Genomic DNA, 26,660 nt, shown 5'->3' on the forward strand with positions numbered 1-26,660 from the left:
TAAACAAAGCTAACTTTAACCATTTGCATTAAAAAAAGGTTTTCTTCTAACATTTTGTACCATGAAAAGCATGATTTCTTCAATGTAGTTTTAAGTTCACATTCGCAGTCAAAACCAAGAAGAGTAAGAACTATTTCATGGATATGTGTTAGCTTCCTGTACTAGCATGGGGTATCTTAAAACTTACCAAGAAATAAGATAGTCTCAGTTTATGTAGACTTAATTAATAAGACACTGAAGGATTTGAATAGAGAGTAGATTTCTTACATTGATGAAGTGATACAATTAGATTCTGTGAGACATGGATTTATGATTATTTTGTTCAACAATAGCAGTAACAGCCACTAGGCTGTGCTTAAATTTAACTAGATACAAATGGACTGATAACAAGTTCAAATCGCACTGGAAAGTGACAAGCCACATCTGCTCATTTAAGTTTACTTTACCACATCTTTAGTCACTTCTGTTGTAACTCAAAATGTTACAGTTCAGTATTTGTTGAGATGAGTGACTGACAAGCTAAAGCCACCCACATGTAAGTCACAGTTAACAAAATTCTAGGCATCATTTCTGAACTGGCACAACTGTAAACAAATATATCCAAACACTTCTCCTGGACAAGTACATTCAACAGATTCATAAAGGCACACATAGTTAGCAATTTCTCCAAAAGCTACCTACAAAATTTTATGCAAGAGATTGTCTTCCCCCCTCACTGTAGACCTTTAACAAACACCATTACATTCCTACAAAAGATGACTTAAGACACTGTATTCGTAAGGTACATTTGTACATTACCTACAAGTGTGGTGGTGGTGGCGGGAAAATTACAGTCAGCATCACTCCTACAGTGTAAGCTACCAAATGAAACAGTGATTTCACCAAAGCTAGAACACAACAAATTAAACATGCTACATAAAGAATTTTTTCTTTTACTGTCTTTTGGCACTGACTAGCAGTATCTGACATGAGCTTCAAGTTGCCTCTGTTTAAATACAGAGGCATGTTAGGAGTCTTGGATTCCAAAGTACCAGTGGAAGTTAACGTACAGCGGATCAAGCCATCAAATCTAAAACCCACTGGGTTGTAAGATTCTTCAAGATAATTTTTTTCATAAGGGATTTAAAAGGAAAAGTCTTAAAGAGCTTTCATCGTAACTACTGAGCCTTACTTAGAAAGTAGTTAACCCATTCACTAGAGGGAGCTAAACTGTAATAATGAGTCAAATGAAGTAATCTTAAACTTCAATATAAATCCTGAAATTAAAAAAAAAAAAAATCAATGGAACTAGCTTGTGTTCTCAGAATTATTCTGCAATAAGTGTCATCAGAAAGTTACAGAAAGCAAAAGATTTTTCTCCTAAAAATGACACACAGCCCATGCATTACAATTTCTTAGCTTTTATTGAAAGATACTTTTTTCTTTTTAAACAAAACCCTTTCTACAAAATAGCTCACCTCTCAATCAAAAAATGGACAGCTTTAGATAAATGTTTTGTCTCAAATGCAATATAGACTACATTTGAGAAAGGAAGAGAAAGAAAGGTTTACTTTATTAGTACAAATACAAAAATTTCTAGAGTTTCAAAAGAATACTATCCCACAAAATGCATAAAAAAATTCACATGCACCTTCACCATCAGGTCAGTCTGAAAGTTGAAACAATTATATGTAGGGGGAAAAAATGTTAAGAATTCTGAATCCAGGAATTGGAAGAAAGTCAGGAGCACATGACTTAGCTGAGTTCTGCATCAACACTGTCTAGTCTGCCTTCCTTAGGGTTGACCCCAGTCTTATCATATAATAAGACTTCTGTAGCAAGTACTTATCTTTCAGAATAGCACTGCCTTTCAAACAAATAATGATTAACACATGTTTAGAGACTTAGCCAAGATTCAAGACAAGGCAGCACTTCAGGTTACATTGCCAGGGAACTTAGCAGGTACCCACCAGGAAGTTAAGATATCAAAAGTGCAACTCTCATTAATGCGATCATACTCTTCATAAAACAAGGCAGATCAATATCTAAGTTAGGAACCTGTACATTTACGCGTTACATAAGTTTTCTCAGTATTTTCTGCTAAAGCAGGACTCCAAATTGTTCAGGTTCCTTCCAGAAACGTAGGTTTTATTGCTGAGCACACTGTGTTTCAGACGTTGGCTTAGAAGATACATACAATGTTGTATATTTTTTCTTTTGTGTTTTCTTCTCAGTTGTGATTTTATTTTCTTTCTTATCTTCTTTTTCTGTAGTTTCAAATCTGGATTCAGCTGTTAACCTACAGGCAAAGCAACCATTCTAAATACATATTTAGTTAATAAAAAACAGGGCTAAAATAAGAGTTTTAAGCAAAATCAACAAGCCAACTGGCATACAAGACCATCCATATGCAAAGACAGAGCAAGCAGTGTTTAAGAATGAGACTAAAATAAAGCATTTTTATATTGGTCCTATTCACATTTCATCACTTAAAATATAACCTTCCCCTGCACCTTGCCCCCCCATCTGCTGAAATGTTTGGTAAACAAGGTTACTGAATGTGTTAACTAGTTGGGATCAGCCTTTAAAAACAAAAAAGTGACCGGCCATGCACATAAAAGTGATCAAGTCCACAAAAGCACAACTCCAAGTGAAAAGTCCCAGCAACATAATACAAACATGATGAAGTCAAGCATTTTGCTTTAATACCACCAAAGAAAGGACTACACTTAAAGCAATATACTAGTTTCCAACCTAGTTCTGCACTACTACTGCCTTAAGATAAAGGCCTGAATATCTGAAAAGTTGTTGGAAAAAAGTTCATTTTTCAGGCTCTAAATTACATCATTTGTCCACTGACATGCAGTTCTGCTGTGAATGTAAATGGGAATACAACTGCCACATTGCTGTTAAAGAGATAAGTTGGAACCAAGATTTACGCATCTGAGCACAATCAGATGTTTTGATTATTTAAGAATTACTTAATAAATGTGCAAGTGTGTCATTAGAACAAATTAAATAGTGGTAGTATTTAGTAATTATTACCAAATCACCCACAACCGGTTGACTGTTACACATGATTACTTCCACAGCAAACCAAATTATGGAAAAATGAAATTCCAAATTAAACATAGCTTTACATACCAACACAAATACTATGCTGATTCATCACCACATCTGTTAAAGCAATTCTCTAGCTACCTTGTGGATTTCTAGTGGTCTCAAGAGCCTCCAGTGAGCAACCCACAACAATCAACAGCTGCTTTCAATCATGGGTTTCCAAACAAGAATAGCTGCTACCCCGTTGTTAGAGATTAATTTGCAATATAGAGATACAGCTGAAGATGAGGACTATGAAAGGAGCTGTAACAATGAGAATGTTCACATGAGAAACATCACATTGTTTCATAAAAGTAAAAACTATTAGAATTTGTTATTTGAAGAGAGAAAAAAAAATCATATTTTTATGCTTCAAATGCACACTAAAATGTTTATGCAAGTCAGCATAAAGTAAGCTAACTTCATCAGACTAGAGCTATATTAATAAATACCTAAAGTAATTTAATCAGAGGACCGACACTGACTTATGAAGGTAAAATGAATGAGCCATTTAATGTCTAAGCTACACTTCTAAGTTAGCTACAGCTTTTATCTGGATCAGCAATAGATTGCCATAATTTGCTTCACTTAGGAAAACCTTAGTTTATGGCCATGAGGTATTCGGAAATGCCTGAAGATTCAAATAATTGAGCTTTAATGTGACAATGAACAGACAGTCTGAACAAATAAATTTTTCATCTTTCATTCTTAGCATCTTACAATTGGCCTGCAAATGCTTCAGGACTGATTATACTACAGCCTACAAGTTGTTGAACCATGCTTGCATTACCATACTGAATTAAATTTTTTTGAAAAATACACATTTTACTAGTGTATAATAGATCATGTCTCCAGGCTGCTACATGTAACAAGAAAAAAGATAAATGAATCAGTTCAGTTAACAGATTCCAAAGTTAATGGCTGAGCATCATGTTCTGAAATTGTCTCATGGAGTTCAAAAATCAGCCAGTCCCTTTTTTAATTCTTTTCTACCAACCTTCCTGACAATGAAGGAGTAGCAGAGACCAAGTGTTATGAACTAACTGCAACCTCCATTCCCCATCCCCCCCTGTGCCACTTGGTGAGGAGGAGGTAGAAGTTGGGAATGAAGGAGTAGAGTTGAGCCTGGGAAGAAGGGTTGGGGGGTAAGGGCAAGGTGGTTTTCTTTTTCTCACTGTTCCACTATTTTTAATTGACAAAGAGTTAATCTTCCCCAAGTCAAGCCTGTTTTGCCTATTTGATCCCTCTCTTTATCTCAACCCACAAGCGTTTTCCATCTTATTTTCTGCCCCATCCTGTTGAAGAGGGGCAGTGAGAGCAGCTGGGTGGGCATCTGGCAGCAAGCCAAAGTTAACCCACCACAGCCCTCATACCAAGCCAGCTCACAGACCACCCCTTACCAGCATTGTCATATTTCACGAAGTGTTAGCACAGGGAAATGTATGGATCAGACAGAAGAAACAACAGTTAAACACTTCCACTTAAAAAAAAAAAAAAAGAAAAAAAAGCAAGCTTGTGAAACTATGACACAATTCTATCAAGCTTTGACTTTGTAGACTCCAAAACCAATATGTAATGGGGGTTCTTTCTACCCATTTAAGGAAGACCAACTAGTTCCATCAGATGGAGCTTTACTCCCTGAGGATGAATGCCATGCCTAACACACCAAAGAGAGTATTAGTTATCCAGATCTCCTGCTGAGCCAAATGGCTATAGGCATTTGAACAAAGTCCAAATGAGGTAGATTTGGTATACATAATGCAACTAAATAATTTAAAAGAGCAAATAAGCTCTTAGGCACACAAGCCCTTCTTTAGATCAAACTAAAACAAACAATCTCAAATCTAAATGCAAACTAAGTTGGGCAGCAAGGGCTGGAATTTGCTGTTTCAGTTTCAGAATTGAAGAACAGCATTTCAATAAAGCTTATCTTTTTATTGACCACTTGGCCTAACAAAAGATACCACAACATAAAACCTTTGCATTGCCTGAATTATGATAGTAATTAATAATAATAACTTAAATAGTTAAATCTTTAGTCTCAGCTAGTATGTTCTGAACACTCACCTACCATAACCAAATCAGTACCATCACCTAATAAAGTATTCCAATGTTTACTTGCTTTAAACTTTTCTAAGTATACACACATGCGCTGCAGATATGTACACACGCTGTTAGTTCAAAGTTACCTAGCTTTACCTTGATAAATCACATCAGCAAGCAAGACTCTTCAAACAAGGAAGTTTGTCACCCATATAAGTACATACAGATCACTTCTGACCACTTCTTTGCCTCCTCAGCTAAGACGACAAAGCTTTTCAAACACCATTTTCTAGAAATTAAATTTGCAGTCCTTTCACAGTTACTATGGCTCTTTTCACTGCCACATTTCATGGACCAATAACGACAAAGCTAGACTACTTATTTCACAAAAGCTACTCCAGTTACAAAAATAACCGCCAATGACCACAATAGCCTTTTCAGCCGGAGCATCACATTTTACTTAGCACAAGGTGAAACACTGACAACTATCCACCATGCACATGCCAATTATTTTTATCTCCTCCAAACTCTCCATTTTCAGGTCCACATTCCTGCTCAAGTTGACAATATTTTTTTGTGGCTTTGCATTTAACTGTATTCCTACGTAGGGTTTGGCCACATACATCAGAGAACTGTCCAGAGATTCTTTTACTGTTTATAAACCCAACCTCTCAAATAATCAGATTTTATCATGACTTCCTATTTCATAATAAGTCATAACAGATCAGGGTTATACAAATCCTCAGTGGTATCTTAACAACATTAATTGGGGATTTAGTAGTTCATAAACACAATCAGAAACATGAACAGAACCTTATGCCTGGATTTGCCTTTTACAGGTTCATAGCACCATTGAAAACAACTTAAAAGCTTACATGGAGTTTTGTGACAGTTTTTTAGTTGTTGGGTTGGTGGGTTTTATTTTTTAAAATCTACTGATTTATGTTTTGTTCCTTATTTGAACCAACAACAATGGGTACAAGATTAGAACCCTCCCTCTGAACTATGACTTCATCTTCTTCTTCCACTTTTTCCAGTCACTCTGCTTTCAAACATCAACTTCATAAAATAATTTCCTCCCCTCACCCCCTCTCTGGTAGGTTTACCCCTTCACAGTTCACAGACTGCTTCCAATAAGTTCCTGTTGGAAGACCCTGTATCTTCCTTTCCAAAGGAATATGAGGAAATAAGTTAAACTTTTCACATGCAGGTTACATGCCATCTGTTCTCCTTTATGTGTACAGAACACTGTCAAAACACAATACCATCACTAAATTATCCAGTCTTTCCTCTCAACCTTCACCACCCACATTTGACCTCCCTGGCCTTTCCTTCTCAGGAACCATCCCTGCATATTTTGACATAGCTACTTAAACTACTATTTCTGCCATATTCTTTCCAGACTGTTTCAGAACATTGTACTGTTTAGTTACTTTAAATCTGTTAATCGCATCCAATGCAACCTTGAATAATTGATCTGAGAGTCAAAACATCAATCCAGGTACTTCTGAATGCCATTAGTTTTGGATATACTACACAGATTTCCACGCATTAGGCCTTCCTCCATCTTTGAAGCTGCTATCATTCTAGATTCAATAAACTACTTTTACTTGCAGACATTAGCAAGTTGTAAGCTCAAAACACCTAGACTATCCCAGATTTTTTCCTTCTCCCCCCAAATACTCAAACATGTTTATGAAGATTATGAGTATGAACAGAATACAAAAGCATCAGCTGGGAAAAAAAAAATCAGCATTCCATTTACCGAGATAAAAAAGTTGGAGCTAATTTCTGTTCTAACTTACTTTACCATCTATCAAAAAGTAACTTAAATTCTAAGTTCAGGGGAAAAACTTGATCATAGTTTAGCAGTTGTGTTTCTAGTTATCATGCATCCAGATTATGGAGGTCAGTTGTCTGACAACACAAATAGCATAATTAATTGTCTATTCTTTTGTACAATGCAAGTTCTGTTAACCCAATTCAGGTTAATAATTACTTAATTTAAATAATTTTTAGGCTTTTAGCTAAATCTGAAAGTTGATGAGGACTGAAATTAGGTATGAAACTGAAGCATGATACCTACTGCCTTTGTTACTTTGGTACGTAACACAGGTGTGTGGCAGCTTTGAAGGGACCAAGAAAACAGTGCTGTTTCTGAAGCTAGAGCAAACCGAGTGAGCTGTCATGCCATCTGCCCACCTTAAACATTTTCCAGTAATGGGAAAGTTATTTCAAAGATTGTTACAGTTTCAAGAGTCTTTTTCATTAGTCATCATCTTAGTCTTTCTAAAAGGTATTGAGGGGTTCAACGTAGGCAGTCGGAGCTGAGGAATTACACTGCATGCAACACTGAGGAAATAGATAAAGAAGTGGATAGCATAGTTCATGCAGCGAAAGAAAAGAGATGCAGGTCTGTGCTGATTGCCTTGACCATAGACAGAAGCTGACACTGACCTGGGGGCAGCTGAAGTCAAGGAATTACTTCCACTTCTGCTATACGAAGTAAAGGCATCATGATTCTCATCTTTAGTTCTAACTCTCTTTCTTTCTCTTTCAGGTTCAACTACTTTTTGCATTGCTTGAAGAGCTATATTTATTGGTGGTGCTTCAAGAGCATGTTTTTTTGGAGAAGCATCACTTGGCTCCAAGTTCTTGGAATTCATCTTTGTTTCTTCCTTACTTGGCAATTGAGCAAGAGCAGCTTCTTTTGCTGAAGTATTTTTGCTGTCTAAGTGTTCAGAAGTAGTGTCCACTGGAATCTTCTCCCTCTTCTTTTTAATTTTGGTGCCTTTAAGTAATTCTAGGAAAAAAAGAATATGCTTTTTTGTACACAAGTAAAGCTGGAGTTAACTTGTCCACCAACATTTTCATATTAAAACTAATAAATAACATATGACATGACTAAAGACCTTGGAATAATTCTTAACAGACAACTTACATCCCTTAAAGAATGTCCCTTCATATAATCTGTTATCAGCAAGTAAGCATCGCAATAGAAGTTTGCTTAAAAAAGAGACAAAAAAAACCCCCCAACCCCAAAAAACCTCTTTCTCCCCATCCACTCTACCTTTTTACCAAGGCTTTTAATTAGATGCTCTGAAGAACACGAGTATGCTAAATTGTTTTATTTCAATTTTGGAGGCTGCTGAGGTAAGCTCCACAACAAAGATTTTAAAATTAAATCCTTTGGGTATGGACAAGTACCAAAACCAATTTACCCATCTGGTTCCCCATTCATCTTCCTCCACAGGCTACAACTCCCTTGTTTCTGTGCATACCCAGGTATATCAGCTGTTTTTCAGGGGGGCCTCTGCTGTCAAAACTTAATCCATACTGACTTGAGCTACTAAACAGTTTTTCCTCTAAATGCTTTGCCCTTATTACAAAGCTCATCAGCTGCCTACATTCAGAAAGCTGATATTTCTCATCAACAGAGAGATAATTGCTACTATTATGAAAAGCACCTCCTAAGAATTTGTTCCCACCTACTTCACTATGGTTATCTAGCTATACTCTATAAGGCCTCTGAACACTGTAACTTGTACTCTTCAGTCTTCTGAAATTAGTGTTAGTATACATGTTGAGGTAAGGTTGCTGAGCAAGGTAGGGCTTTACTATTTCAGTTCAGCAGTTTTTGGACCAGGTTATCACCAAAAAGGCAGTCATTTAAACATTAGTTTACACCTGGAACTAACCCCATGTCTTCCTGTTTAATGTCATTCAACTTGCAAAGGCTGAGAAGACCAGATTATTTCCGTCCGCCCCCTGAAAAGTAGTATTTACCTTCAGGTTCATATTTCATTTTCAGCTCATCCAGCATAACTCGCAAGTTCATATTCTCGCTCTGACAAGCTTGCAAATGCCTCTCATTTGTGAAGAGTTTCCTTTCAACTTCCAGAACCCTTTGGCTCTCGTACAGAGCTTTCATCCTCTGCAAGGATAGTTCATTTTTCAAGGTTTCAGTTTCCTTGCTGGGGTGGGAGGAAAGTTACACAGTCACTCAGACATGGTTTCTTTCCCCCCACCCCCAGTAAAACAGCAGATAAAGTCAACTAAGCATTCAGTGACTACACATAAAATTTGTATTTATACACTAGTAAGAAATGAAAGAGACCTCTTCCAGTACAATATGAGCTTTCACTTGAACTTGACATAGAGCAGTGAGTTTAGTTACCAGAGATAGAATGCTTGTTAAAAACAAAGCTGTATGCTGAACAAGGCACATATGCATCCATAACTGGTAAGAAACCTTCCCTAACCTACAAATTCACTATTTCATTGGGGTTTTCTAGCCTGTGTATAAATTAATACAGCTGTTTCTATAACTGACGATACAAGCTTTACACAGAGATGTTACTCTAAGCAACCAACACAAAAATAATTATGTTAATACTCAGTGCATGTCCTTGCCTCTGTTTCAGAGGCCATTAACTTCCACATCATAAGCACTGAATCACCATTCCTCAGCGATCCTAAGGTACTCTGATCATGCCAGTTTCTCATAATAGCAACAGCAATGAGGTGACAGACTTCTCAGGAATTCCTGCAGCAGACCATTTGTGTTGCCTCCTGCTGGCAACACTTTCATCTGACAGCTTAAAAACAGTTCTGAGGCCAAACACTATGAACTTTCTAACTAACAGATATGGAATTCACTAGCCAAAGAACACAACTAAATAGTCCAATAAGGCATTTCAAGTGTTATTATCTGACTCTTTTAGAAGAGAAATAAATTTATACAGCCTATAGACTTTAAGAAGCTTCATACAGTCCCCTTACAGGTTACTTTTTAATGATTTTAAGCTCTAAATTATCTTGTATCTAGGAGCATTAACAACATTTCTAGAAGAAAGCAACAATAAAAGATATTTCTGCTGCTATCTTTTGCAACAATAAGTAACATGACAAACAAAACAACTCTCAGTCCTATAACAAAGACAGGATGGTTCCACAGCATTATAAAGTGTGACAATAAGCATATTTCCACATACAGTTAATGGAATACATACTGTATTGGGTTTGTGTGGCAAGCTTTTGGTAGCTGGGGGGTTACAGGGGTGGCTTCTGTAAGAAGCTGCTGGAAGCTTCCCCTGTGTCCGTCAGAGCCAATGCCAGCCGGCTCCAAGACAGACCCGCCGCCAGCCAAGGCTGAGCCCACCAACAATAGTGGTAGTGCCTCTGTGATAACAGATTTAAGAAGGGAAAAAAAGTTGCAGCAGGCACAGAAACAGCAGCCGGAGAGAGGAGTGAGAACATGTAAGAGAAACAACCCTGCAGACACCAAGGTCAGTGAAGAAGGAGGGGGAGGAGATGCTCCAGGCACCAGAGCAGAGATTCCTCTGCAGCCCGTGGGGAAGACCATGGAGAGGCAGGCTGTCCCCCTGCAGCCCCAGGAGGTCCACGGTGGAGCAGGGGGATGCCCGAAGGAGGCTGTGACCCTGTGGGAAGCCTGCAGTGGAGCAGGCTCCTGGCAGGACCTGTGGCCCCGTGGAGAGAGGAGCCCACGCTGGAGCAGGTTTTCTGTCAGGACTTGTGACCCCGTGGGGGACCCACGCTGGAGCAGTGTGCTCCTGAAGGACTGCACGCCGTGGAAGGGACCCACGCTGGAGCAGTTCGTGAAGAACTGCAGCCCGTGGGAGGGATCCACATCGGAGAAGTTCGTGGAGGACTGTATCCCATGGGAGGGACCCCACATAGGAGCAGGTGAAGAGTGTGAGGAGTCCTGCCCCTGAGGAGGATGAAGTGGCAGAAATAACGTGTGATGAACTGACCATAAACCCCATTCCCGCCCCCCTGCGCTGCTGGGGGGTTAGGTAGAGAATCTGGGAGTGAAGCTGTGCCCGGGAAGAAGGGAGGGGTGGAGGGAAGGTGTTCTGAGATTTGGTTTTCTCATTACCCTACTCTGGTTGATTGGCAATAAATTAAGTTAATTTTCCCCAAGTTGAGTCCGTTTTGCCTGTGATGGTAATTGGTTGAGTGATCTCTCCCTGTCCTTATCTCGACCCACAAGCCCTTTGTTGTGTTTTCTCCCCCCTGTCCAGCTGAGGAGGGGGGAGTGATAGAACAGCTTTGGTGGGCACCTGGTGTCCAGCCAGGGTCAACCCACAACACATACAAACAGTAACAAAAAAAAAGGAAGAATAAAAGCAAGTAGCTAGAAGATAACCAGACTACAACCAACTTCTAGGCTTCAGACCATTAAGTGCTTACTTTGAGTTGTCAAGTTTCATTTGCAGTAAATCCACATAGTAACCATCTTCAGACTCTCCTCCTTTTGAGCTACTACTAGCTCTGGATTCTTCTGTATTCTCATATAAAGTCTGATAAAGAAAACATGTCAGGTTGTCAAATAGCGACCTTTCAGAAGCACATTAGCTTAGTCCTTAGGTGAAATTTTTCATGCATTTCTATGGAGAAGCCTCACTGTAGAGGCATTTAAACATACAAGAGAGCTCAGTTGCTCTGAGTACTTCCTCATTTGTTACAAATGTCAAATAGCACTGAAACTGACAGCTCTCTCTCATTCACTGAAAGAAAAAAAAAAAAAAGCAAGTTCTCAACTCCAGAAGGTTTTCAAATAGCAATGGAGAACAGTTATCTTCGTTTTACTTGAAAACACAGGGTATTTAGTTAACCCAGAAGGAATTTGTTTCAGCTTTTATTTCTAGGATTCAGCAGCTGGACCCCAAAGGAATACAAGCCATGTTAATCAGTAGCCAAAATCTCAAAATCAATTACATCTTTTAGATGAGGAAGTTGGTTCATAGTAAAGATGCCATAAATGCAGTAAACTTTATATAAAATACATCAGTAGCATGTGACATTTTGGGGTTTTTGTTTTGTGTTTTTTCTGAACAAGCAATACTCAGATTTAATACTGTCGCACAGATCTTATAGGCTTCTGTCAGTCACTGACTACAGGTAGTTTTGATGGTTATTTAAATCAATCATTTAGTTTCATGACACTACTTATTTATGACACAGAGACAAAAATAAATTGTGATCAAGGTTATACATGACAAAACTAGTAAAGCAATCAAGCTGTCTCAATTGCTTACTAAAATGGGTTAAGCCTAGCTTTATGCCACTTTGGTTAAATGCAGAATAGAGGACGCTATCCTGGAAAGCATAATCCTAATGCACAAGCTAATACACCCAAGTTTACATTCCAAAGCTGTGATAAGAAAAGGCTAAACAAGTCCACAAGTAAGAAAGGCTACAGTTTTTCACCCTGTGTACACACAAAAAACCATCAGTGACATTACAATAGTGCATACAGGTGTTCTCATGTATTTCTCACCTTCCCAAAATATTGACAAGATACTATCAAGTTGCATAAAAGGACTGAAGAAATTGTTTTACAAGGATGATTAAGCAATTCAGTTTTTCTAGAAAAGAGCATGCTTCAACTGCAAAGTTAAGACATATTAAGGAAATAAATATCCAAGCAATCCAATATAGCTGAGACTAAAAAGCAATAAAGCCTAAGTACACACAGGAAAAACGTGAAATGCTTATGTCTTCCAAGAGAAAAAAAAAAAACACAACAGACATCATAGCTCAGTGACCTTTGACCAAGTAATTGAATTTAAACACTACAGGCAACTATGAAAAATATGAATGTGCTACACACAGGAACCCAGAAAAGATTGTTTCTCCAAACAGAGGCTTGGGTGGTGTAGAATTTTCTGCTTCTCTCAACTTCACAGGTATATGTTCTTCAGCTATAAAATGGAACTTTGGTCAAGTAAAGCTATGAGTAGCCTTTGGATCCCTTTTCAATCCCGAGCATGGACTTCAGATCATTTTCATAATTCTTATTATCATGTTTTAGCTTCTGATTATGACTTTTCCACTTAATTACAGACCACATACCTTAAACTTTTCTAGCTGCCTCACTTTCATAAGAAGATCTTCTATCTCACCATTCTTTTGTTCTAACATCGACTGTAAACGTTCCAGCTGCTCAAATTCTGCCTGAGAGCCTTTCATCTGTAGCAGTGTAGCCATTTGCAGCTGGAAAAAAAGAAAAAAAAAACCCCAGTATTTGTTGTAAAGATTAAGTGACTGAAAATCTCAGCCTCTTACCCAGAGCAGTTAGGGTACTCAAGCCTTGTAATTCTAATCCTGAATATTAGAAATGCACTGGATGCTTAAACTCAGTAGGCTTCACAATTATCACCATAGGTTGACACTAAAAATCCTTAGGACAGCTTAAAACTTCCTGAACAGAGTAGTCCTGAGGTGCCATATCTTTCTCTGTATTGACTAAGGAACCTATAAATATACTGTCAAGGACAAACACCATATTTCATATTCAAACACTAAACACTAAGTCAGCTAGAACCAAACTACAGTCCAGGCTTGTTTATCAGAGCTAAAATGCATCTATCGAGAACTTCTCACTTGGGAAAAAAAACACTCTAGTTCATCAACAAGTTTAAAACCTCATTTTTTGCAGTTCTGATTCTGAGGTATAGATAACACTAAGTTTGCTTTCTGTAATATTAATCCAAGAATTTCAGCTGCTTCTACTCCTTCTGTGGAATGCATCCTTTCAAGCAAAGGAAACACCCTTTGTCACTACAAAAGGAGTTTATCAAAGAAAAATCTTGCATTTATAGAAGATTTTTCTGATGCTGTTAACATAATAATATCATAGTACGACAGCCTTAACACATTCAGTTAAGTGATATATCAGACATTTAAACAACTGGAGAAACAATATGCAATGCAATAATGGAAAGACTTAACAGGGTGTTAGTGATAACTGTAGCATTTTTACCAGCCTGGTCATTATGGATAAGGTAACACTATAGGACACCTGGAAAAATCACAGGGAAAGAATCAACTGAAACAAATAAGACTACAGATTAACAGAGAAAGGGAAAGAAGAGCTTTTACCCTACAGAATCTCCTATGTCAAGTAAAGGATATTCATGATTCTGTACACAAACTAGAGCTAAAGAAAGATTCAATCATGTCCTCTTCATAGCTTCTACAGGACATAAGGGAGGCAAAATTTTAACCCCCACTGGCTGACTAAAACTACCCTTACATTTTCCAAGCACGTAGACACCTAACCTTTTCCCCCTTCACTTAAAAGCCCACTTGCTAACTGTCAGAATTGCAAACTACAGTTGCTCTACATAAAAAAGCAAAGAACAGAAACATTAAGAAACTGGAAGGGATACTGTGGGCTGTGGAAAATACACCAGACATGGTAAAAATTTCACAGGAGTACTGCTTACATTCTGTTCAGGAGTCAGATCTTCAGAAGTCATCAGTAAATACCAATATTGGTATTGGAAAAAAATTTTATAGGGACGAATGAGTAAAAATTGAAATTCCAAGTTAAAAAATTAAGTAGTAGAACAGGGTTACCAATTTGCCTCAGTTTTTGGTGGAAATCTTCAGTGTTAGGAATGTTTCTTATACCATTCAATCAGTATGACTGACTTAACCTCACATTACAAGGGGAAAATTTCTGAAGAAACTGATCCTATTCAACCATTTTACTCACTCAAATCTTTAGCTCTGAAGGTCAGATTTCAGGAAAAGAGCATTCCTTTGCTGCATTAGTAGTTCTTTTCTTGTCCTTTAAGAATGTTGTTTCAATTACTGTCAACCTACTTCTCCACAAAAGCTAGGTAACAGAAACCTGTATCTTCAGCATTACTAATTATCATCACTCTTGATGTTTAAGCACTTTCGTCAAACTGCACAATTAAGAATTTGATCAAAATGAAAGGATCCACTCTTGTGTTGGAAAATCACAAGACCAACATGAAAACAGTTAGCAGTTTTGCAGCATCCCCTTTACATTACCTTGTAAATCAGCTTCTGCTAACTAGTTCTCAACAGTATTAACCAACAGGCTCCCATCCTATAGAACTGTAGCCTAAATTAAATAGTTATGACAAAAGTTATCACAGAATGGTTTGGGTTGGAAGGGACCTTAAAGATCATCCAGTTCCAACCCCCCTGCCACAGGCAGGGACACCTTCCACTAGACCAGGTTGCTCAAAGCCCCATCCAACCTGGCCTTGAACACTGCCAGGGATGGGGCATCCACAACCTCTCTGGGCAACCTGTTCCAGTGCCTCACCACCCTCACAGTAAAGAGCTGCCTTACATCTAATCTATATTTACCCTCTTGCAATTTAATGCCATTACCCCTTGTCCTATCACTACAAGCCCTCGTAAGAAGTCTCTCTCTGGCTGTCTTGTAGACCCCCTTTAAGTACTTATGACTTATTCTTTCACTAAAGATATGGAAAAGCAAGAAAAATATGGACAAACATAAAAATAAGAAAGCAACCCAGAGGAGAAGAAAAACCAGTGTGATCAGAGGACAGAGTACTGCCCTTTTCTTTACATTCATTCCTGACAACCACAGTTAATACACAAATAAATGATTCACGTAGTATGAGAATTAGATAAGAAGAGACAAAGCAATTGTCAGGACAAACTGAATACTAGTTCGACCAACAGGAGTTGTGTTTTACTTTTATCCATTTAACAACTACTGCCAAAGTAAGCAAATGTAGTGCCTTCAGTATAACTTGTAGTTCTAGGATAAAGTAGTAGCACTAGAAAAATGCTGATGTACCGTATAAGTCAAATAACATAATGACATCTCATTTGTTTTTTCTCCCATTTCCCTCCCCCCAGACTACTGTATCATATTTTAAAGATGATCAAATCCCCTAGCCTGTGTACTAAAACATTGCCTTATCAGACCCCAAGGAAACCCTGGAGTATTACAGTAATGGTCATACCTTCATTCTTTGCAATTGTTCTCTAGTGAATGCATGCTGTTTTTGTAGTGACTGATATTTTATTTTCACACTGATCAGCTGTCGTTCCATTTCTGCCCTACGGTCCTCCACCTACAGAACATTGTTAACAATTATTACTATGAAAATTAAAACGCTTGTTGTCACTTGGATGATGAGTTTTACAAGGACAAGTTGCCTAGCAATTGATGTTGCTTCTGCAAATACTGCTTTTCCAGCAACAGTACTTGAAAATACACACTATTGTCATTACCTCTGGGATAAAAGCAAGTAGACAGTGCTGTAGCAGCCGAAGCCCAATCAGTAAAGGGCAACAGATTTTTTCTTTTTTTCTTTTGATATCAAAATGAAGTAATATTTCATATGCTTCAGTGTTGCTATAGAATAGTTCTGTCCATTTGCATCAGAACAAATATTAAAAAAAACCCAAACCAAACGTGTACCAATTTAACCCATTCCCCGGGCATTGTCAGAAAACAAAGTAACTTCCTATGCATTTAACAGCAGCTGAACTCTTACTCAAAAAGTAATTAAAAAACCCTCCCAAATGCTCAAACATCCAGCCATTTTCAGAAGACAGCTTTTATCAGCATCTTTTAACATTTCACATACTATCTTCTGCATTAAAGAAGGCTTACCAGCTGAACAAAACTACTTAGAGCTAATAGCTGCAGACAGAACTGTAATGAACTCTCAGTCCCATCTTCTATCTTGATAGCCAGGTAACTTTAAGTGATTGCATTAAGTTCACTAACCCCTCAACTTCAGAGTGTGCATAATGTTAGTTTTCCATAGGTCAGTTCCTAGACAGTTCAACACTGAAGTAGTATTTGAGGAATAGAGATTAATGGTGGCCAGATCAGGTGCAGATACCCTAATATTTTCCATGCAATATAAGAAATAAAACTTAGGAAATATTTCTTCTCTCCTCTGTATATTCTCAGGTATCTGTGGCATAATTGTACCTCAGCAAAGAGAGAATTGCCTTTACTTGTAGGGTCCAAAGATTGTTGCACTGCATGATCCAGCTGAACCTGAAGCTCCTGATTAGCTTCACGAGCTTTCTAGATTAAAGCAAAGAGGATATTAGTCACTTAAGCATCTGATGTACTGCATATATGAATTTAATCAGGTAGTTTTACCTCTTTCATTTCCTATGCCTTTAGCACAGATTATATTGTACTGCAGTATTTAACCGCGCATGCAGTTCTAGTCAGTAAGAGACAATTTTGTTTCACTAAAAGGCTTAATATCGTACTTATTCTTCAGGACAACAGCACAACTAAAACCTTTAAAGGAAAACTTTTATATTTATCAACTGGATTAACGGTATTGAAACTATTAGCCTTGCTGTGTTATTTAGTCACAAATCTTCTACTCCCCAGTACAAAATTTTCCAAGGCATTCAGCAGGAACTTGAAATAAAAGTGAGAATTATATCAGTGACCTGTGAGAAGGTCCTGTTAAGAGGCAGAATACTGCAGTGCAAAGGATCTCCATACACAGCTTTCCACAAAAGAATGCCCATATAGAGAGTATTTAGGGTTTGTCCCCTTCTGCCTTATCTTTTTCCCCTCCCTCATCAGAACTTCTCTCAAAACCCCTATTATTTCACTGAAAAGCTACCACCACAACTTGTGGAATTCAGGGCTTATCTACCACTGTTGAATAAAATTAAGAGAATACCTCTAATGCATTAGAGTAAGAAACAAATTCTTTTTCCCTCTCTTCTTTTTCTCCCTGTAGACGCTCCAGCTGATTACGTAAATTACTGTTTATGAGTTCTAGTTGTTCTTTACTGTACTGCAGTTCATTCAGCTTTTCTTCAACATTGGCCTAAAAAAAAAAAAATCAAGTATGAAATAAACAGTTTTTAAAACAATTTGAAGAAAAGCAGGCCTAAGTGAACCAGATTTGTTAGTAGTAATTACTTCTAATACAAAATATTATCTTGAAGAAGAGATTGTATTAAAGTCTAGTTATTAAGGCTATTATTTTTTTTGGTGCACATTGTCTTAATATTAAGCCAACCATAAGGTAGCAATGTACACAAAGCATCTAAAAATGAAATGAGCAAAAGCACAGAATTTTATCTTAAACTAGTCTACATTCGTGATAATTAAGTACTAGTCACACACCTTCACACTTTCTAGTTCAGTGAGTTCTATTTGAAGATTGAGCATTTCTGAAGACATGGTCTCATGTACACGTTCAGACATCATATGCAGTTCTTCTGATTTGGCAGCAATTATTTCCTTCTGATGATCCACTTTGTGTCTTAATTGTTTCTCTGAGAGTCGGGTTTCATCTAGTTCTGCTTTTAGGTTCTCCAACTTAAAGACAGTTGAGAAGTAAATAGTACCATTTTATAACAAATTCTTGAAGGGAACAATACTTTTGACTCTGTTCTAATTACAGAAAATGCCTTAGAAATACAGCTTCAGAGTAAACTTTTAAAAATAAGCTTTGAAATTTAATATAATTCACAATCTAACTACACAGATGTTTCTTAAAAACCAACCAAACAAGCTCCTACACATTGTAACTATTTACTAGATTTGTTCTGGTAGCAAGTGTGCAATTAGGAGTTAAATACATACTCTTTAAAATGCTATTAGCAACATTTTAGCTGTATATTAGTTGCCAAACCTTGTTTTTAAGGTCACTGATTTCTTGTCCATAGACTCTGGCAAGCTGTTCTTTCTGTTTATCCAGTTGCATGTTTTGCTGTTGCTTAAGGGAATCACATTCAAAACTCAAGCTTTCCAACATTCGATTCTTGAGTTCAATTTCTCTCTGAAGAGAGTATTTCTCTTGTTCAAATTTCTGGAAAAAACAACATACTAATAAATCTAGATGTAACACTCATAAGTGTTTGGGGAACAATGTGCTAAATATAGGCTCAGAACCAAGACACTAAATGCCTAAAACTTGAAGCTCATTCAACACTTTGTTGAAGCCCCAATTAGGGAATTGACATACCCATGTTTTGAAAAACAAATAAAAAAACCCCAAACTGCTCTGAAATGTTATGACTTATTTGACTATGTAATATCCTCTTCTTCATGGAAGCTGTATATTGCTTTGCAGCCAACATGAAGGGTGTGGACATCTTTTCTGCAAGTGTAACAAATTTAGTGAGACCTCACATGTCCTTTCTACCACAATGGAACCCGATTATGTTAAAAAATGTTACAGTCCATCAAGTATTCCCCTACTGTAGAACAGCTGGATTCAATGTTTGGTAAAGACATCTAAATTGTCTACTGTTTTGTAATAAATCCCATGAACCCTTCCAGACTGAAGAATGACTTTTTAATCACCTTCCCTCTACGCCTGACTCTATATATTTGCTAATTATAGAAGGCAGCTTCATTTTACACTTCCATTCAGCTAGCAATTAAGGAGAAGAAAGAAAAATTAAAAAAAAAGAGGAGAGTCTTGAAAGCACAAAAAGTAAATAGCAAAACCAAACCAGTCTAAAGATGCAGGATTTTCTCTCCCCCCCCCCCCCCCCCCCCCTCAGTAACATAACTCTTAAAACACAAACCAGAATTTAAAAAAGGAACATAAAACTAAAAGCTGTCAGGTATGAAATTGACCTCTATGGCCTACACACCAGCTTATCAAGGACAGTCTCAACTCTCAAATATACAGGACAAGAATTGTAACTCAAAGATAAAGACAGTGCACGGAAAAGGTTTGTGAATGCACTGCTGGCCAGACCCAAGAAAGGCAAAAATCTAGCATGATACGTCTACACTGACTTTTACAGAAGCATACAGAGATTTTGCTGAAAGACTTTTGTGCCTACTGTTAAAACTTACACTTGTGTTCAGAGTAATTGCTTTGGCTCTCAGATTCCAAAGAAGAGAACCACAGATTCAAAAACTCAGAAGAATCTGTTGAATAACCACAGTTCCCACACAAGGTGTTATTCTACTCTATGAACGCACACAACTCTTTCTCTCTGCCCTTGGAAACTAAGTCACTATTGATCTGGTTCACACAAGCTTAGTTCACAACTTTGCTCTAGCCTATAACATAAGATTACGACCTATGGATGCAGCTTCACAACACAGTAACTACCATGTGCAGGTTGTCTGCCAAAAAGGATGATCCTGCTCTGCTTTCCTTATCACTTGTGCTTTCCAGCTGCCTCTCTTGCACTAAGCTTACTACCAGCAGACTGATCAAAATAAGTTACTAGGATTCATTCAGAATAGCAGGGTGCTACAACCCTCCAGCTGGTAAACAAAACAAAACCAAAAAACCCCACAAACAAAACCCCCCAAAACTACAATAAAGCCACAAACATTTCAACCCTATCACAAGAGAAGGGATGGATGCACAGCCAGAAACAGACTAAACAAAGACAAATGGTACATCTGAAGCACGGGCTGACTGAAAACAAACAAACATGAAAATTAAAGTGTTTATGAAAAGTGGAAGATTTTCCTGACTGGTATTTTCTTGTGTGATTCCTAAGAAAACTGGTTGATTAAACAATACCTCTGTATTTCAACACTACACTACTCTCTTTCCTGAGCTGTAAAGAACTACTACTAAATTCAGAATCCCTTGGTATTTAGTAAATTTGAAAACTTCACTACAGAAGAAACCAGTTTTACTGTCCTGCTGCTAGCATTCTTTTTACAGATTTAAGTGATACAAAGCTTGCAGAGACAGCATAACATGAATGAATTGCTAAACATAGCCAAAACACATGCTCTAAAACATGTTTACTTTAGCACCTAGTATTCATTTTACATTAAAGGCAATTAATCCTACATGGTACTGAACACTTGATGCATAATTAGCTATGAAACCCTGTCCTGTTTAGATAAAATCATGCTCAGTATCTTAGAGCAGAGATAAAAAGCCCCCTCTACAAATACTTAAACTAAAAGCGTTTATTAATCTAGACTCTAAAAGGCATTAAAACACCTGTGACATTCAGAAATAGGTAAAATAAAACAAAGTTCTTGACTGCTTTTTTTTTTACTCACAGTTTAAAACATTACCTCAGTTTTCTCAGTCAATTCACGGCGTGTTTGATCCAATTGATTTTGAACTTCACTTTGGGATTCCAATAAATGCAACCCATATTGTGCTGCCTTTCTTCGCTCATTCTCTGCTTCCTTGAGTTGCTGTCTAAGACTTAAAATGGTCTCTGTCTCCATTTTTCTTCCTTTTGTTACTTCAACATTGCAAATACAAAAGGATTAAAAAAATATTGCAGTAAGTTACACTAGTTAATATGAAAAAAGTTACTGAATTTCTTTTCTTAAACAGGATACAAGGATATATTTTTGCATTAATACAAGACAAAAAAAAGATAGCTCACGAACAAACAGTCCTGTAAACAGTAAAATAATAGCTCTTTTTCCATAAATTTGGTTAGCATCTTATTTCTGATTACGTCTTAAGTAATAGCATGCAGCAAAACAACTACTGTGTACCCAGTCCGGTTTCCTAGCACACTAGAACCAGACTTAATCTAGTATATAGCTATCTTGCCATATGTGAGAGAAGGCTTGTAAGGAAATAACCTTGTAAAAACACTTTTATGCATATGGCTGACAACGCTTCCTGTCGTATAGCATTACTTTTGTACACAAATAACAATATTCATGTAGACAGCTGTATTAGCAGGATAGTTTACTCCTAATAACATTGTGTGGAATATGGAAACAGACAGAGGTAATGAAGGAAAGAGTCAAAAATAGAAACTCTGTTACAATACATGGAATTTTAACACAGAGATTTTTATTTATTTAAGTGCTTAATGGAGTCTTTCATGACTGTTTTCCACTTTAAACTTTAGTCACTGCAGGTAACCTATTTGTTAATAACCATCTCCTTGTGACATGTTTTCGAAAACTCATCCATTTCTATCTTCATATCATAACGGAAGACACAAAGGTGAATTTTGCAAAATGTTAGTCAAAATAAACCCAAACAAAACATTTTAAAAAATAAAAATCAAGTCAAACTAACACCATAAGCTTGTATAACTGCTTGCTCCCAAATCTACTAAATCAGCACACTGCAAAAATACCTTATTAAGACAAAAATTGCTAAGCAACTCAGGCTTCTCAACAACAGAAGCCAAGAGTTCTCTCAGAAAGTATGCAGGAACAATGATATACAAATACAAAAAACCCCTGTGTAGTTGATTTTTCAAAGCCAGGGTTCATAATTTTTATGTAGTTTCAAGATTAAAGTAATTCTTCTTTGAAGGTCTCATTCTGTGCTTTTTCTTTTTATATACACAATTTAGTTGCCATTTCTTACTGGCACATATATTATCCTTATGAATGTTAGCAAGATGCTAGTCTTCAGAGCAAATTTCACAGCTCAACACAGGAGAGTAATTTTAAGAGTCATTATTGTAATGTAATGCCTTCACTTTTTTTTTTTCTAAATTTTATTCAACATGGGTAACTCCACTAGGAGTTACCCAGCTTCCTATAAAAGAAAAAAATAATTTTAACATGCAAAAGTACATCATGCCAAAACTGTAATAATTCCTTTCAGAAATACAAGATAGAAATTATCAAATTCTGTTTTTCACATTTTCCATCACTTGTTATTCAAGTTTAACACATACAGACAGACTTCAGCCAGCCAGGCTCTGAAACCAGTTTTTCACACCTAACCATTGCAATGCCTGAAATACTAGTTTTGCACACTTATGCTAAAATAAGCCAGGGAAAGACAGGAATTTTACATACCTGTAACTAAAAATCAACAATATTATTACTGGGGCAAGGACACGTACACTGTGTACAATTTAATAATGAAATGTTTAACACTAAGATGTAGCAATACAAGCGTACAGGCAACCACTCCTAGCATGCATTTGCATTAGTAAAGGCGATGAATTAATCCTTATTAACTTCATAAACAGAATTTTTAAAAAAACCTTTATTTTCTGATCAAACAACAGTATAGATGCAACATAGCAATTTGATTCTCCTAGCTTACTAAATTAAATTTGAGTAACATTTTTAACTCACCTTCAGAAGTCCATTTAAGTCTTTCATGACCTTATTCTCATACTTCACCTTTAAAAGAAAAGAAAAAAACACGGAAAAAACCCCAAAACGAAACCACACAACAGTTGTCTAGTCCGGATGAGTATAAGCTGCCATTATAGCACAGTCCTTCATAGCAGTCCTTTTCTAAAAAGGCTTAACGCCTGTGGCTGTCTCATGAAAATGCAGATCACAAGCTAAAACCCCATAGAAATGCAAATCTTATTCAAACCTCAGTTAAGGCAGCTGTCAGATAATTTAGAAACAGCCAGATCAGGCAATGTTGCCAAGGGATAGATGCTCTGCAATTGGCCTCTGGGGCAAGTAAACAGGCTACACCCAGGGTCACCTTCTTCTAGCACACATATAATTTTTAAGGGTTGTTTGGGGATTTTTGCCTTGCTCCCTCCTACTTCTTCAATCTCTTTTGCATGCTCTCCTCCAGTTTCACATACAAGATCTTTGAGCTCTTAATATATCATTTACTGGATAATATAAGAAAGATCTTAGGCTTTTCTTTAATTTTATAGTTGAAGTATGGAGGAAAAGAAATAGTTTTCCTATTCACATGTTCCTCGCTGACTACTGCAGAAAAGAGCAAGTACGCCTTTCAGAGCACAAACATCCTCAACTTTTCATTGTCAATCTTGGATGAGGTTAACCAGACAAGTCCGGGTAGCTTTGTTCATAAATCTGTATTGTTATATAGGGAATTAATTGCCTGCAATTAAATATTATACATGAGGTTAAGTAAACTACCCTGAAAATAATGTTTTAAGATAAATTAAATAGGCAGTAAGGTGAACAGGTAGGAGGGGAGATAACAGAAATCAGTCTCCATTTATTCTACCAAGAGTTACAAGAGAGTTACTCACTTTTGGCTAATTACCTTCAAACATTTTATGATGGATTCTGTACCAAGGGCTCCTGACCTTAATTATTCAACCGTTTAAGTACTCCTTGAAAAAAAATAACAGGGTAGGAGATAAAAAGGCACTCTCCTGGCATGCAAACTTTCTTCTCCCACTGTATAACTGTTCTTCTAGTTAAACTGGTATTCCCAAGGGTCACACGTAACAGCCGTCTACGTTCTGATCTATTCAGAAGTACCTACGCAGTTTTCTGATCACTAACGTAATTAGCAACATAGCTCCTCCCCCTTAAGCCAGGTATTCCCCTTACAACTCAACACAGTTACTTAAACAAGTCCCTTTCTTTACCCTCCAAAGTGGCACACTCCAGCCTGAATATTTTCAGGGCTGATCATATTCACCCAAGAACGGGTTTTGTGCAAGAAGTATTATGAAGAAAAAAAAAAAAAAAAGTCAAACTACTGGCTGATCTTTCAGTCACTACGAAGTACTCGGCAAGCCAGCGACTGGCTCCGCTAGCACCCCTCTTCACCAGCGCGGGGCCTGTTCGTGGCGGCGGACAGGACGTTCCCCCTCCGCGGCTCGGGCCGCTCCTTCCACCGAGTCCTCCGCCTCCTGCTCGCACACCTGCCTGACCCACCGCAAACCAACACCGGCCAGCGGCTGGCCCCAGCGCCGGGCTCGTCACGGGACTCTCCTCAACACCTTCGGCACTCGCAGGGGCCAGGACCGACAGGCGGGTTTGTTTCCCGCAGGCCCCCCCCCTCCCGTACTGTATATAACCCTAACGGGCAAACAGGGCCGAGGGGGAGAGGGCTCCCTCCCTATTTCACTTGACGCAGCATCTCCGGGGGCCGTAGGAGAGAAAACAGCCTCTGCCGCTTGAAGCGACAGGGGAAGGCGCTGGCAGGGCAAGGGCCCGAAGGCCACGCAGTCCCAGACGCTGCAGCACGAAAGGAAGGGAGGGAGACAGGAGCTCTCCTCCGCCCTCCCCGACCCCTCGGCCCCACGGCCCCGCCGCCTGACAGCGCCCTTCTGCGGACAAGGAGCAAAGGGGCAGCAACAGCCCCACAGAGAGGAAAGCCCCCCGCGCAGCCCGCTCCCCCCTCAGCGCGCTACCTCGGCCCAGCGGCCGCCCCACACCGGCGCCGCTCCCGCAGTTCAAACTCGCCTCCGCGGCGCCGCCCCAACTCTCGCGAGAACTGACGCCGCCCGCCTCCTTCCCCCTCCCCGCCGCCCGCTCCTTTTCCGCTCAGCTCCGCATCGTCGCGCGCGTGCGCGGTGCCGCCAGCCCGCGGAGTAGAACAGCGCATGCGCGCAGGGGCGGTGTCCCACCCGGGCGGGAAGCCGCCTGTGAGGAGAAGAGTGAGGGAAGGGAGCCTTACTCCTCCCGTGCGTCTTAAAGAACAGTTGCTCCTTTAAGGTGTGGTGTGGAGTAGGTATGCAGGTGCTGCCAGCGTGGAAGGGTGTTTGCGCAGAGACTACGGGAAATTCTCTGAAAAGACAGGGAAGGCAATAAAGTTAGCAGCTCAGCTCTAGTTCTTCGGCCGTACCTCGCCAGAACATAGGAGACTGGCGGTGCGACGGATATGCTTGGCTCTAGAGCCACAGGCAGTGCCACCTCCCTCAGAGAAAGCGCACAGAGTAAGTGATGAGAGTCAAAGGGTGCGGAGTGCTGCGCATTATCTAGGAAACCTGCAAAGTAGAGGGGCGGTCAGCTCCCCCCACGCAGTATTGTACAGGGCAGTTTTTGGTTTTGACAAGAGAATGCCGTAAGTGTCTGGTTTATCCCACTACCCGCTTTCCTCATCAAGAAAATCCCCTTTCTCAGCAGGGACTGCTGAGGCTGCCTGCCCCTGAGGAAGTGTCACTGTCTTATTCAACCAAACCTTTCCTTTGATTCTGTGGCGCTTACTGTCCAAACTTCAAGAGCTACACAGCAAGTTACAGTGCTTGTAGCATAGCTGTCAACTCAACTTCTAACTTCCTATTTTTCTCCTTAGCTTGCTTTAGTTTCCAGTCATCTTCACTTCCTGCACCAGGGAGGAGTCCCAGGGAGGGATTTCATAGTGTTAGATTGTCCAGAATTCATAGATTTCCTAAGCCAGTGAAGATCTGAATAATATCTGCAAAGAAGAGCAAAATTCATCAGCTGGAGCATTTCATCATGCAATTCTGATGGTTATCTGAGTCCAAGCACAGTTGTCTATGTAGCATTTTCTCTACCCCAAAAGAAAACCAAAGTCATTTTTACATTTTAAGCTGTGGTTATATTTTTAATCTGTTCTGCAAGATTCACGTATTTTTGCACTTTCTCTAACCATGTCAGTGAGAATGGAAGGTTTATTCTCATATTTAATGTGACATACCTAACAAAAGCCACTGCATAGAAACATACGGAAGCAAATTCTGCCTTTAAAGAAACATGCTTCAAGTAATGCAAGGTTAAATTCAAGCAACAGGCTGTAAGTAGATGCAAGGATAGCAATCCTATTTGGAGCAACCAGGACAGAAATAGATGTCTTAAGATAAAAGGGGCTTGGAAAATAAGCACATAATTTAAAATTCTACAGAGAAAGCCAATAAAACTACTACTACTACTTCTATCAAAACTATACTACTTCTACTCTTCTATAAAAATGTGAGTCTAGCTTTTGTCAATGGAAATGGGATTAAAAATTAAATACAGAATGGTCTAGACAGGCAAGAATGCCAAGTTGATTAAAACAGGGACAGGAAGCAAGAGAATCCTGTTCTAATCCTGATTCTGCTGCGTTCACCGTGTGATTAACCACTCCAAATACCCACAGCTAAACCCCCTTGTT

The 26,660-nt window shown here is 38.6% G+C and overlaps 1 protein-coding gene across 6 annotated transcripts; it reads right to left on the bottom strand.

Moving 5' to 3' along the window:
- Nucleotides 1-1,384: 1,384 nt before the first annotated feature.
- SPDL1 (spindle apparatus coiled-coil protein 1) lies at nucleotides 1,385-25,056 on the bottom strand. Of its 6 annotated transcripts, none has more exons than XM_029997984.2 (14): nucleotides 24,955-25,053; nucleotides 23,853-23,922; nucleotides 22,946-22,993; nucleotides 20,948-21,123; nucleotides 18,573-18,749; nucleotides 18,062-18,256; nucleotides 17,610-17,759; nucleotides 16,889-16,987; nucleotides 15,906-16,016; nucleotides 13,000-13,140; nucleotides 11,335-11,444; nucleotides 8,908-9,095; nucleotides 7,579-7,924; nucleotides 1,385-2,278 (listed from the first exon to the last, which is right to left on the bottom strand). In XM_029997984.2, the coding sequence occupies exons 4-14, from the start codon at nucleotides 21,104-21,106 to the stop codon at nucleotides 2,128-2,130; spliced, it is 1,827 nt and encodes a 608-aa protein (XP_029853844.1). In that variant the 5' UTR covers nucleotides 21,107-21,123; nucleotides 22,946-22,993; nucleotides 23,853-23,922; nucleotides 24,955-25,053; the 3' UTR covers nucleotides 1,385-2,127. The 6 variants fall into 6 exon arrangements, 2 of the variants coding, with proteins under 2 accessions (XP_029853844.1, XP_029853845.1); XR_003921039.2 differs by having other exon boundaries at nucleotides 2,248-2,278; nucleotides 7,324-7,924; nucleotides 24,955-25,056; XR_005931125.1 differs by having other exon boundaries at nucleotides 2,248-3,342; nucleotides 7,324-7,924; nucleotides 24,955-25,056.
- Between the last annotated feature and the right edge of the window lie 1,604 nt (nucleotides 25,057-26,660).

The sequence above is a fragment of the Aquila chrysaetos genome, chromosome 22 (assembly GCF_900496995.4).
Source record: "Aquila chrysaetos chrysaetos chromosome 22, bAquChr1.4, whole genome shotgun sequence".
NCBI lineage: Eukaryota > Metazoa > Chordata > Aves > Accipitriformes > Accipitridae > Aquila > Aquila chrysaetos.

What these genes read in the sequence shown, in the direction of transcription:
- SPDL1 (XM_029997984.2), bottom strand. Translation starts at nt 21,106, where the DNA reads ATGGAGACAGAGACCATTTTAAGTCTTAGACAGCAACTCAAGGAAGCA. An exon ending in GGCAGCTAGAAAAGTTTAAG is followed by an intron (nt 11,445 to 12,999) that starts GTATGTGGTCTG and finishes TTTCTTTATCAG; the next exon opens with ACTTTATATGAGAATACAGA. An exon ending in AATGAAATATGAACCTGAAG is followed by an intron (nt 7,925 to 8,907) that starts GTAAATACTACT and finishes TTTTTTTCCTAG; the next exon opens with AATTACTTAAAGGCACCAAA.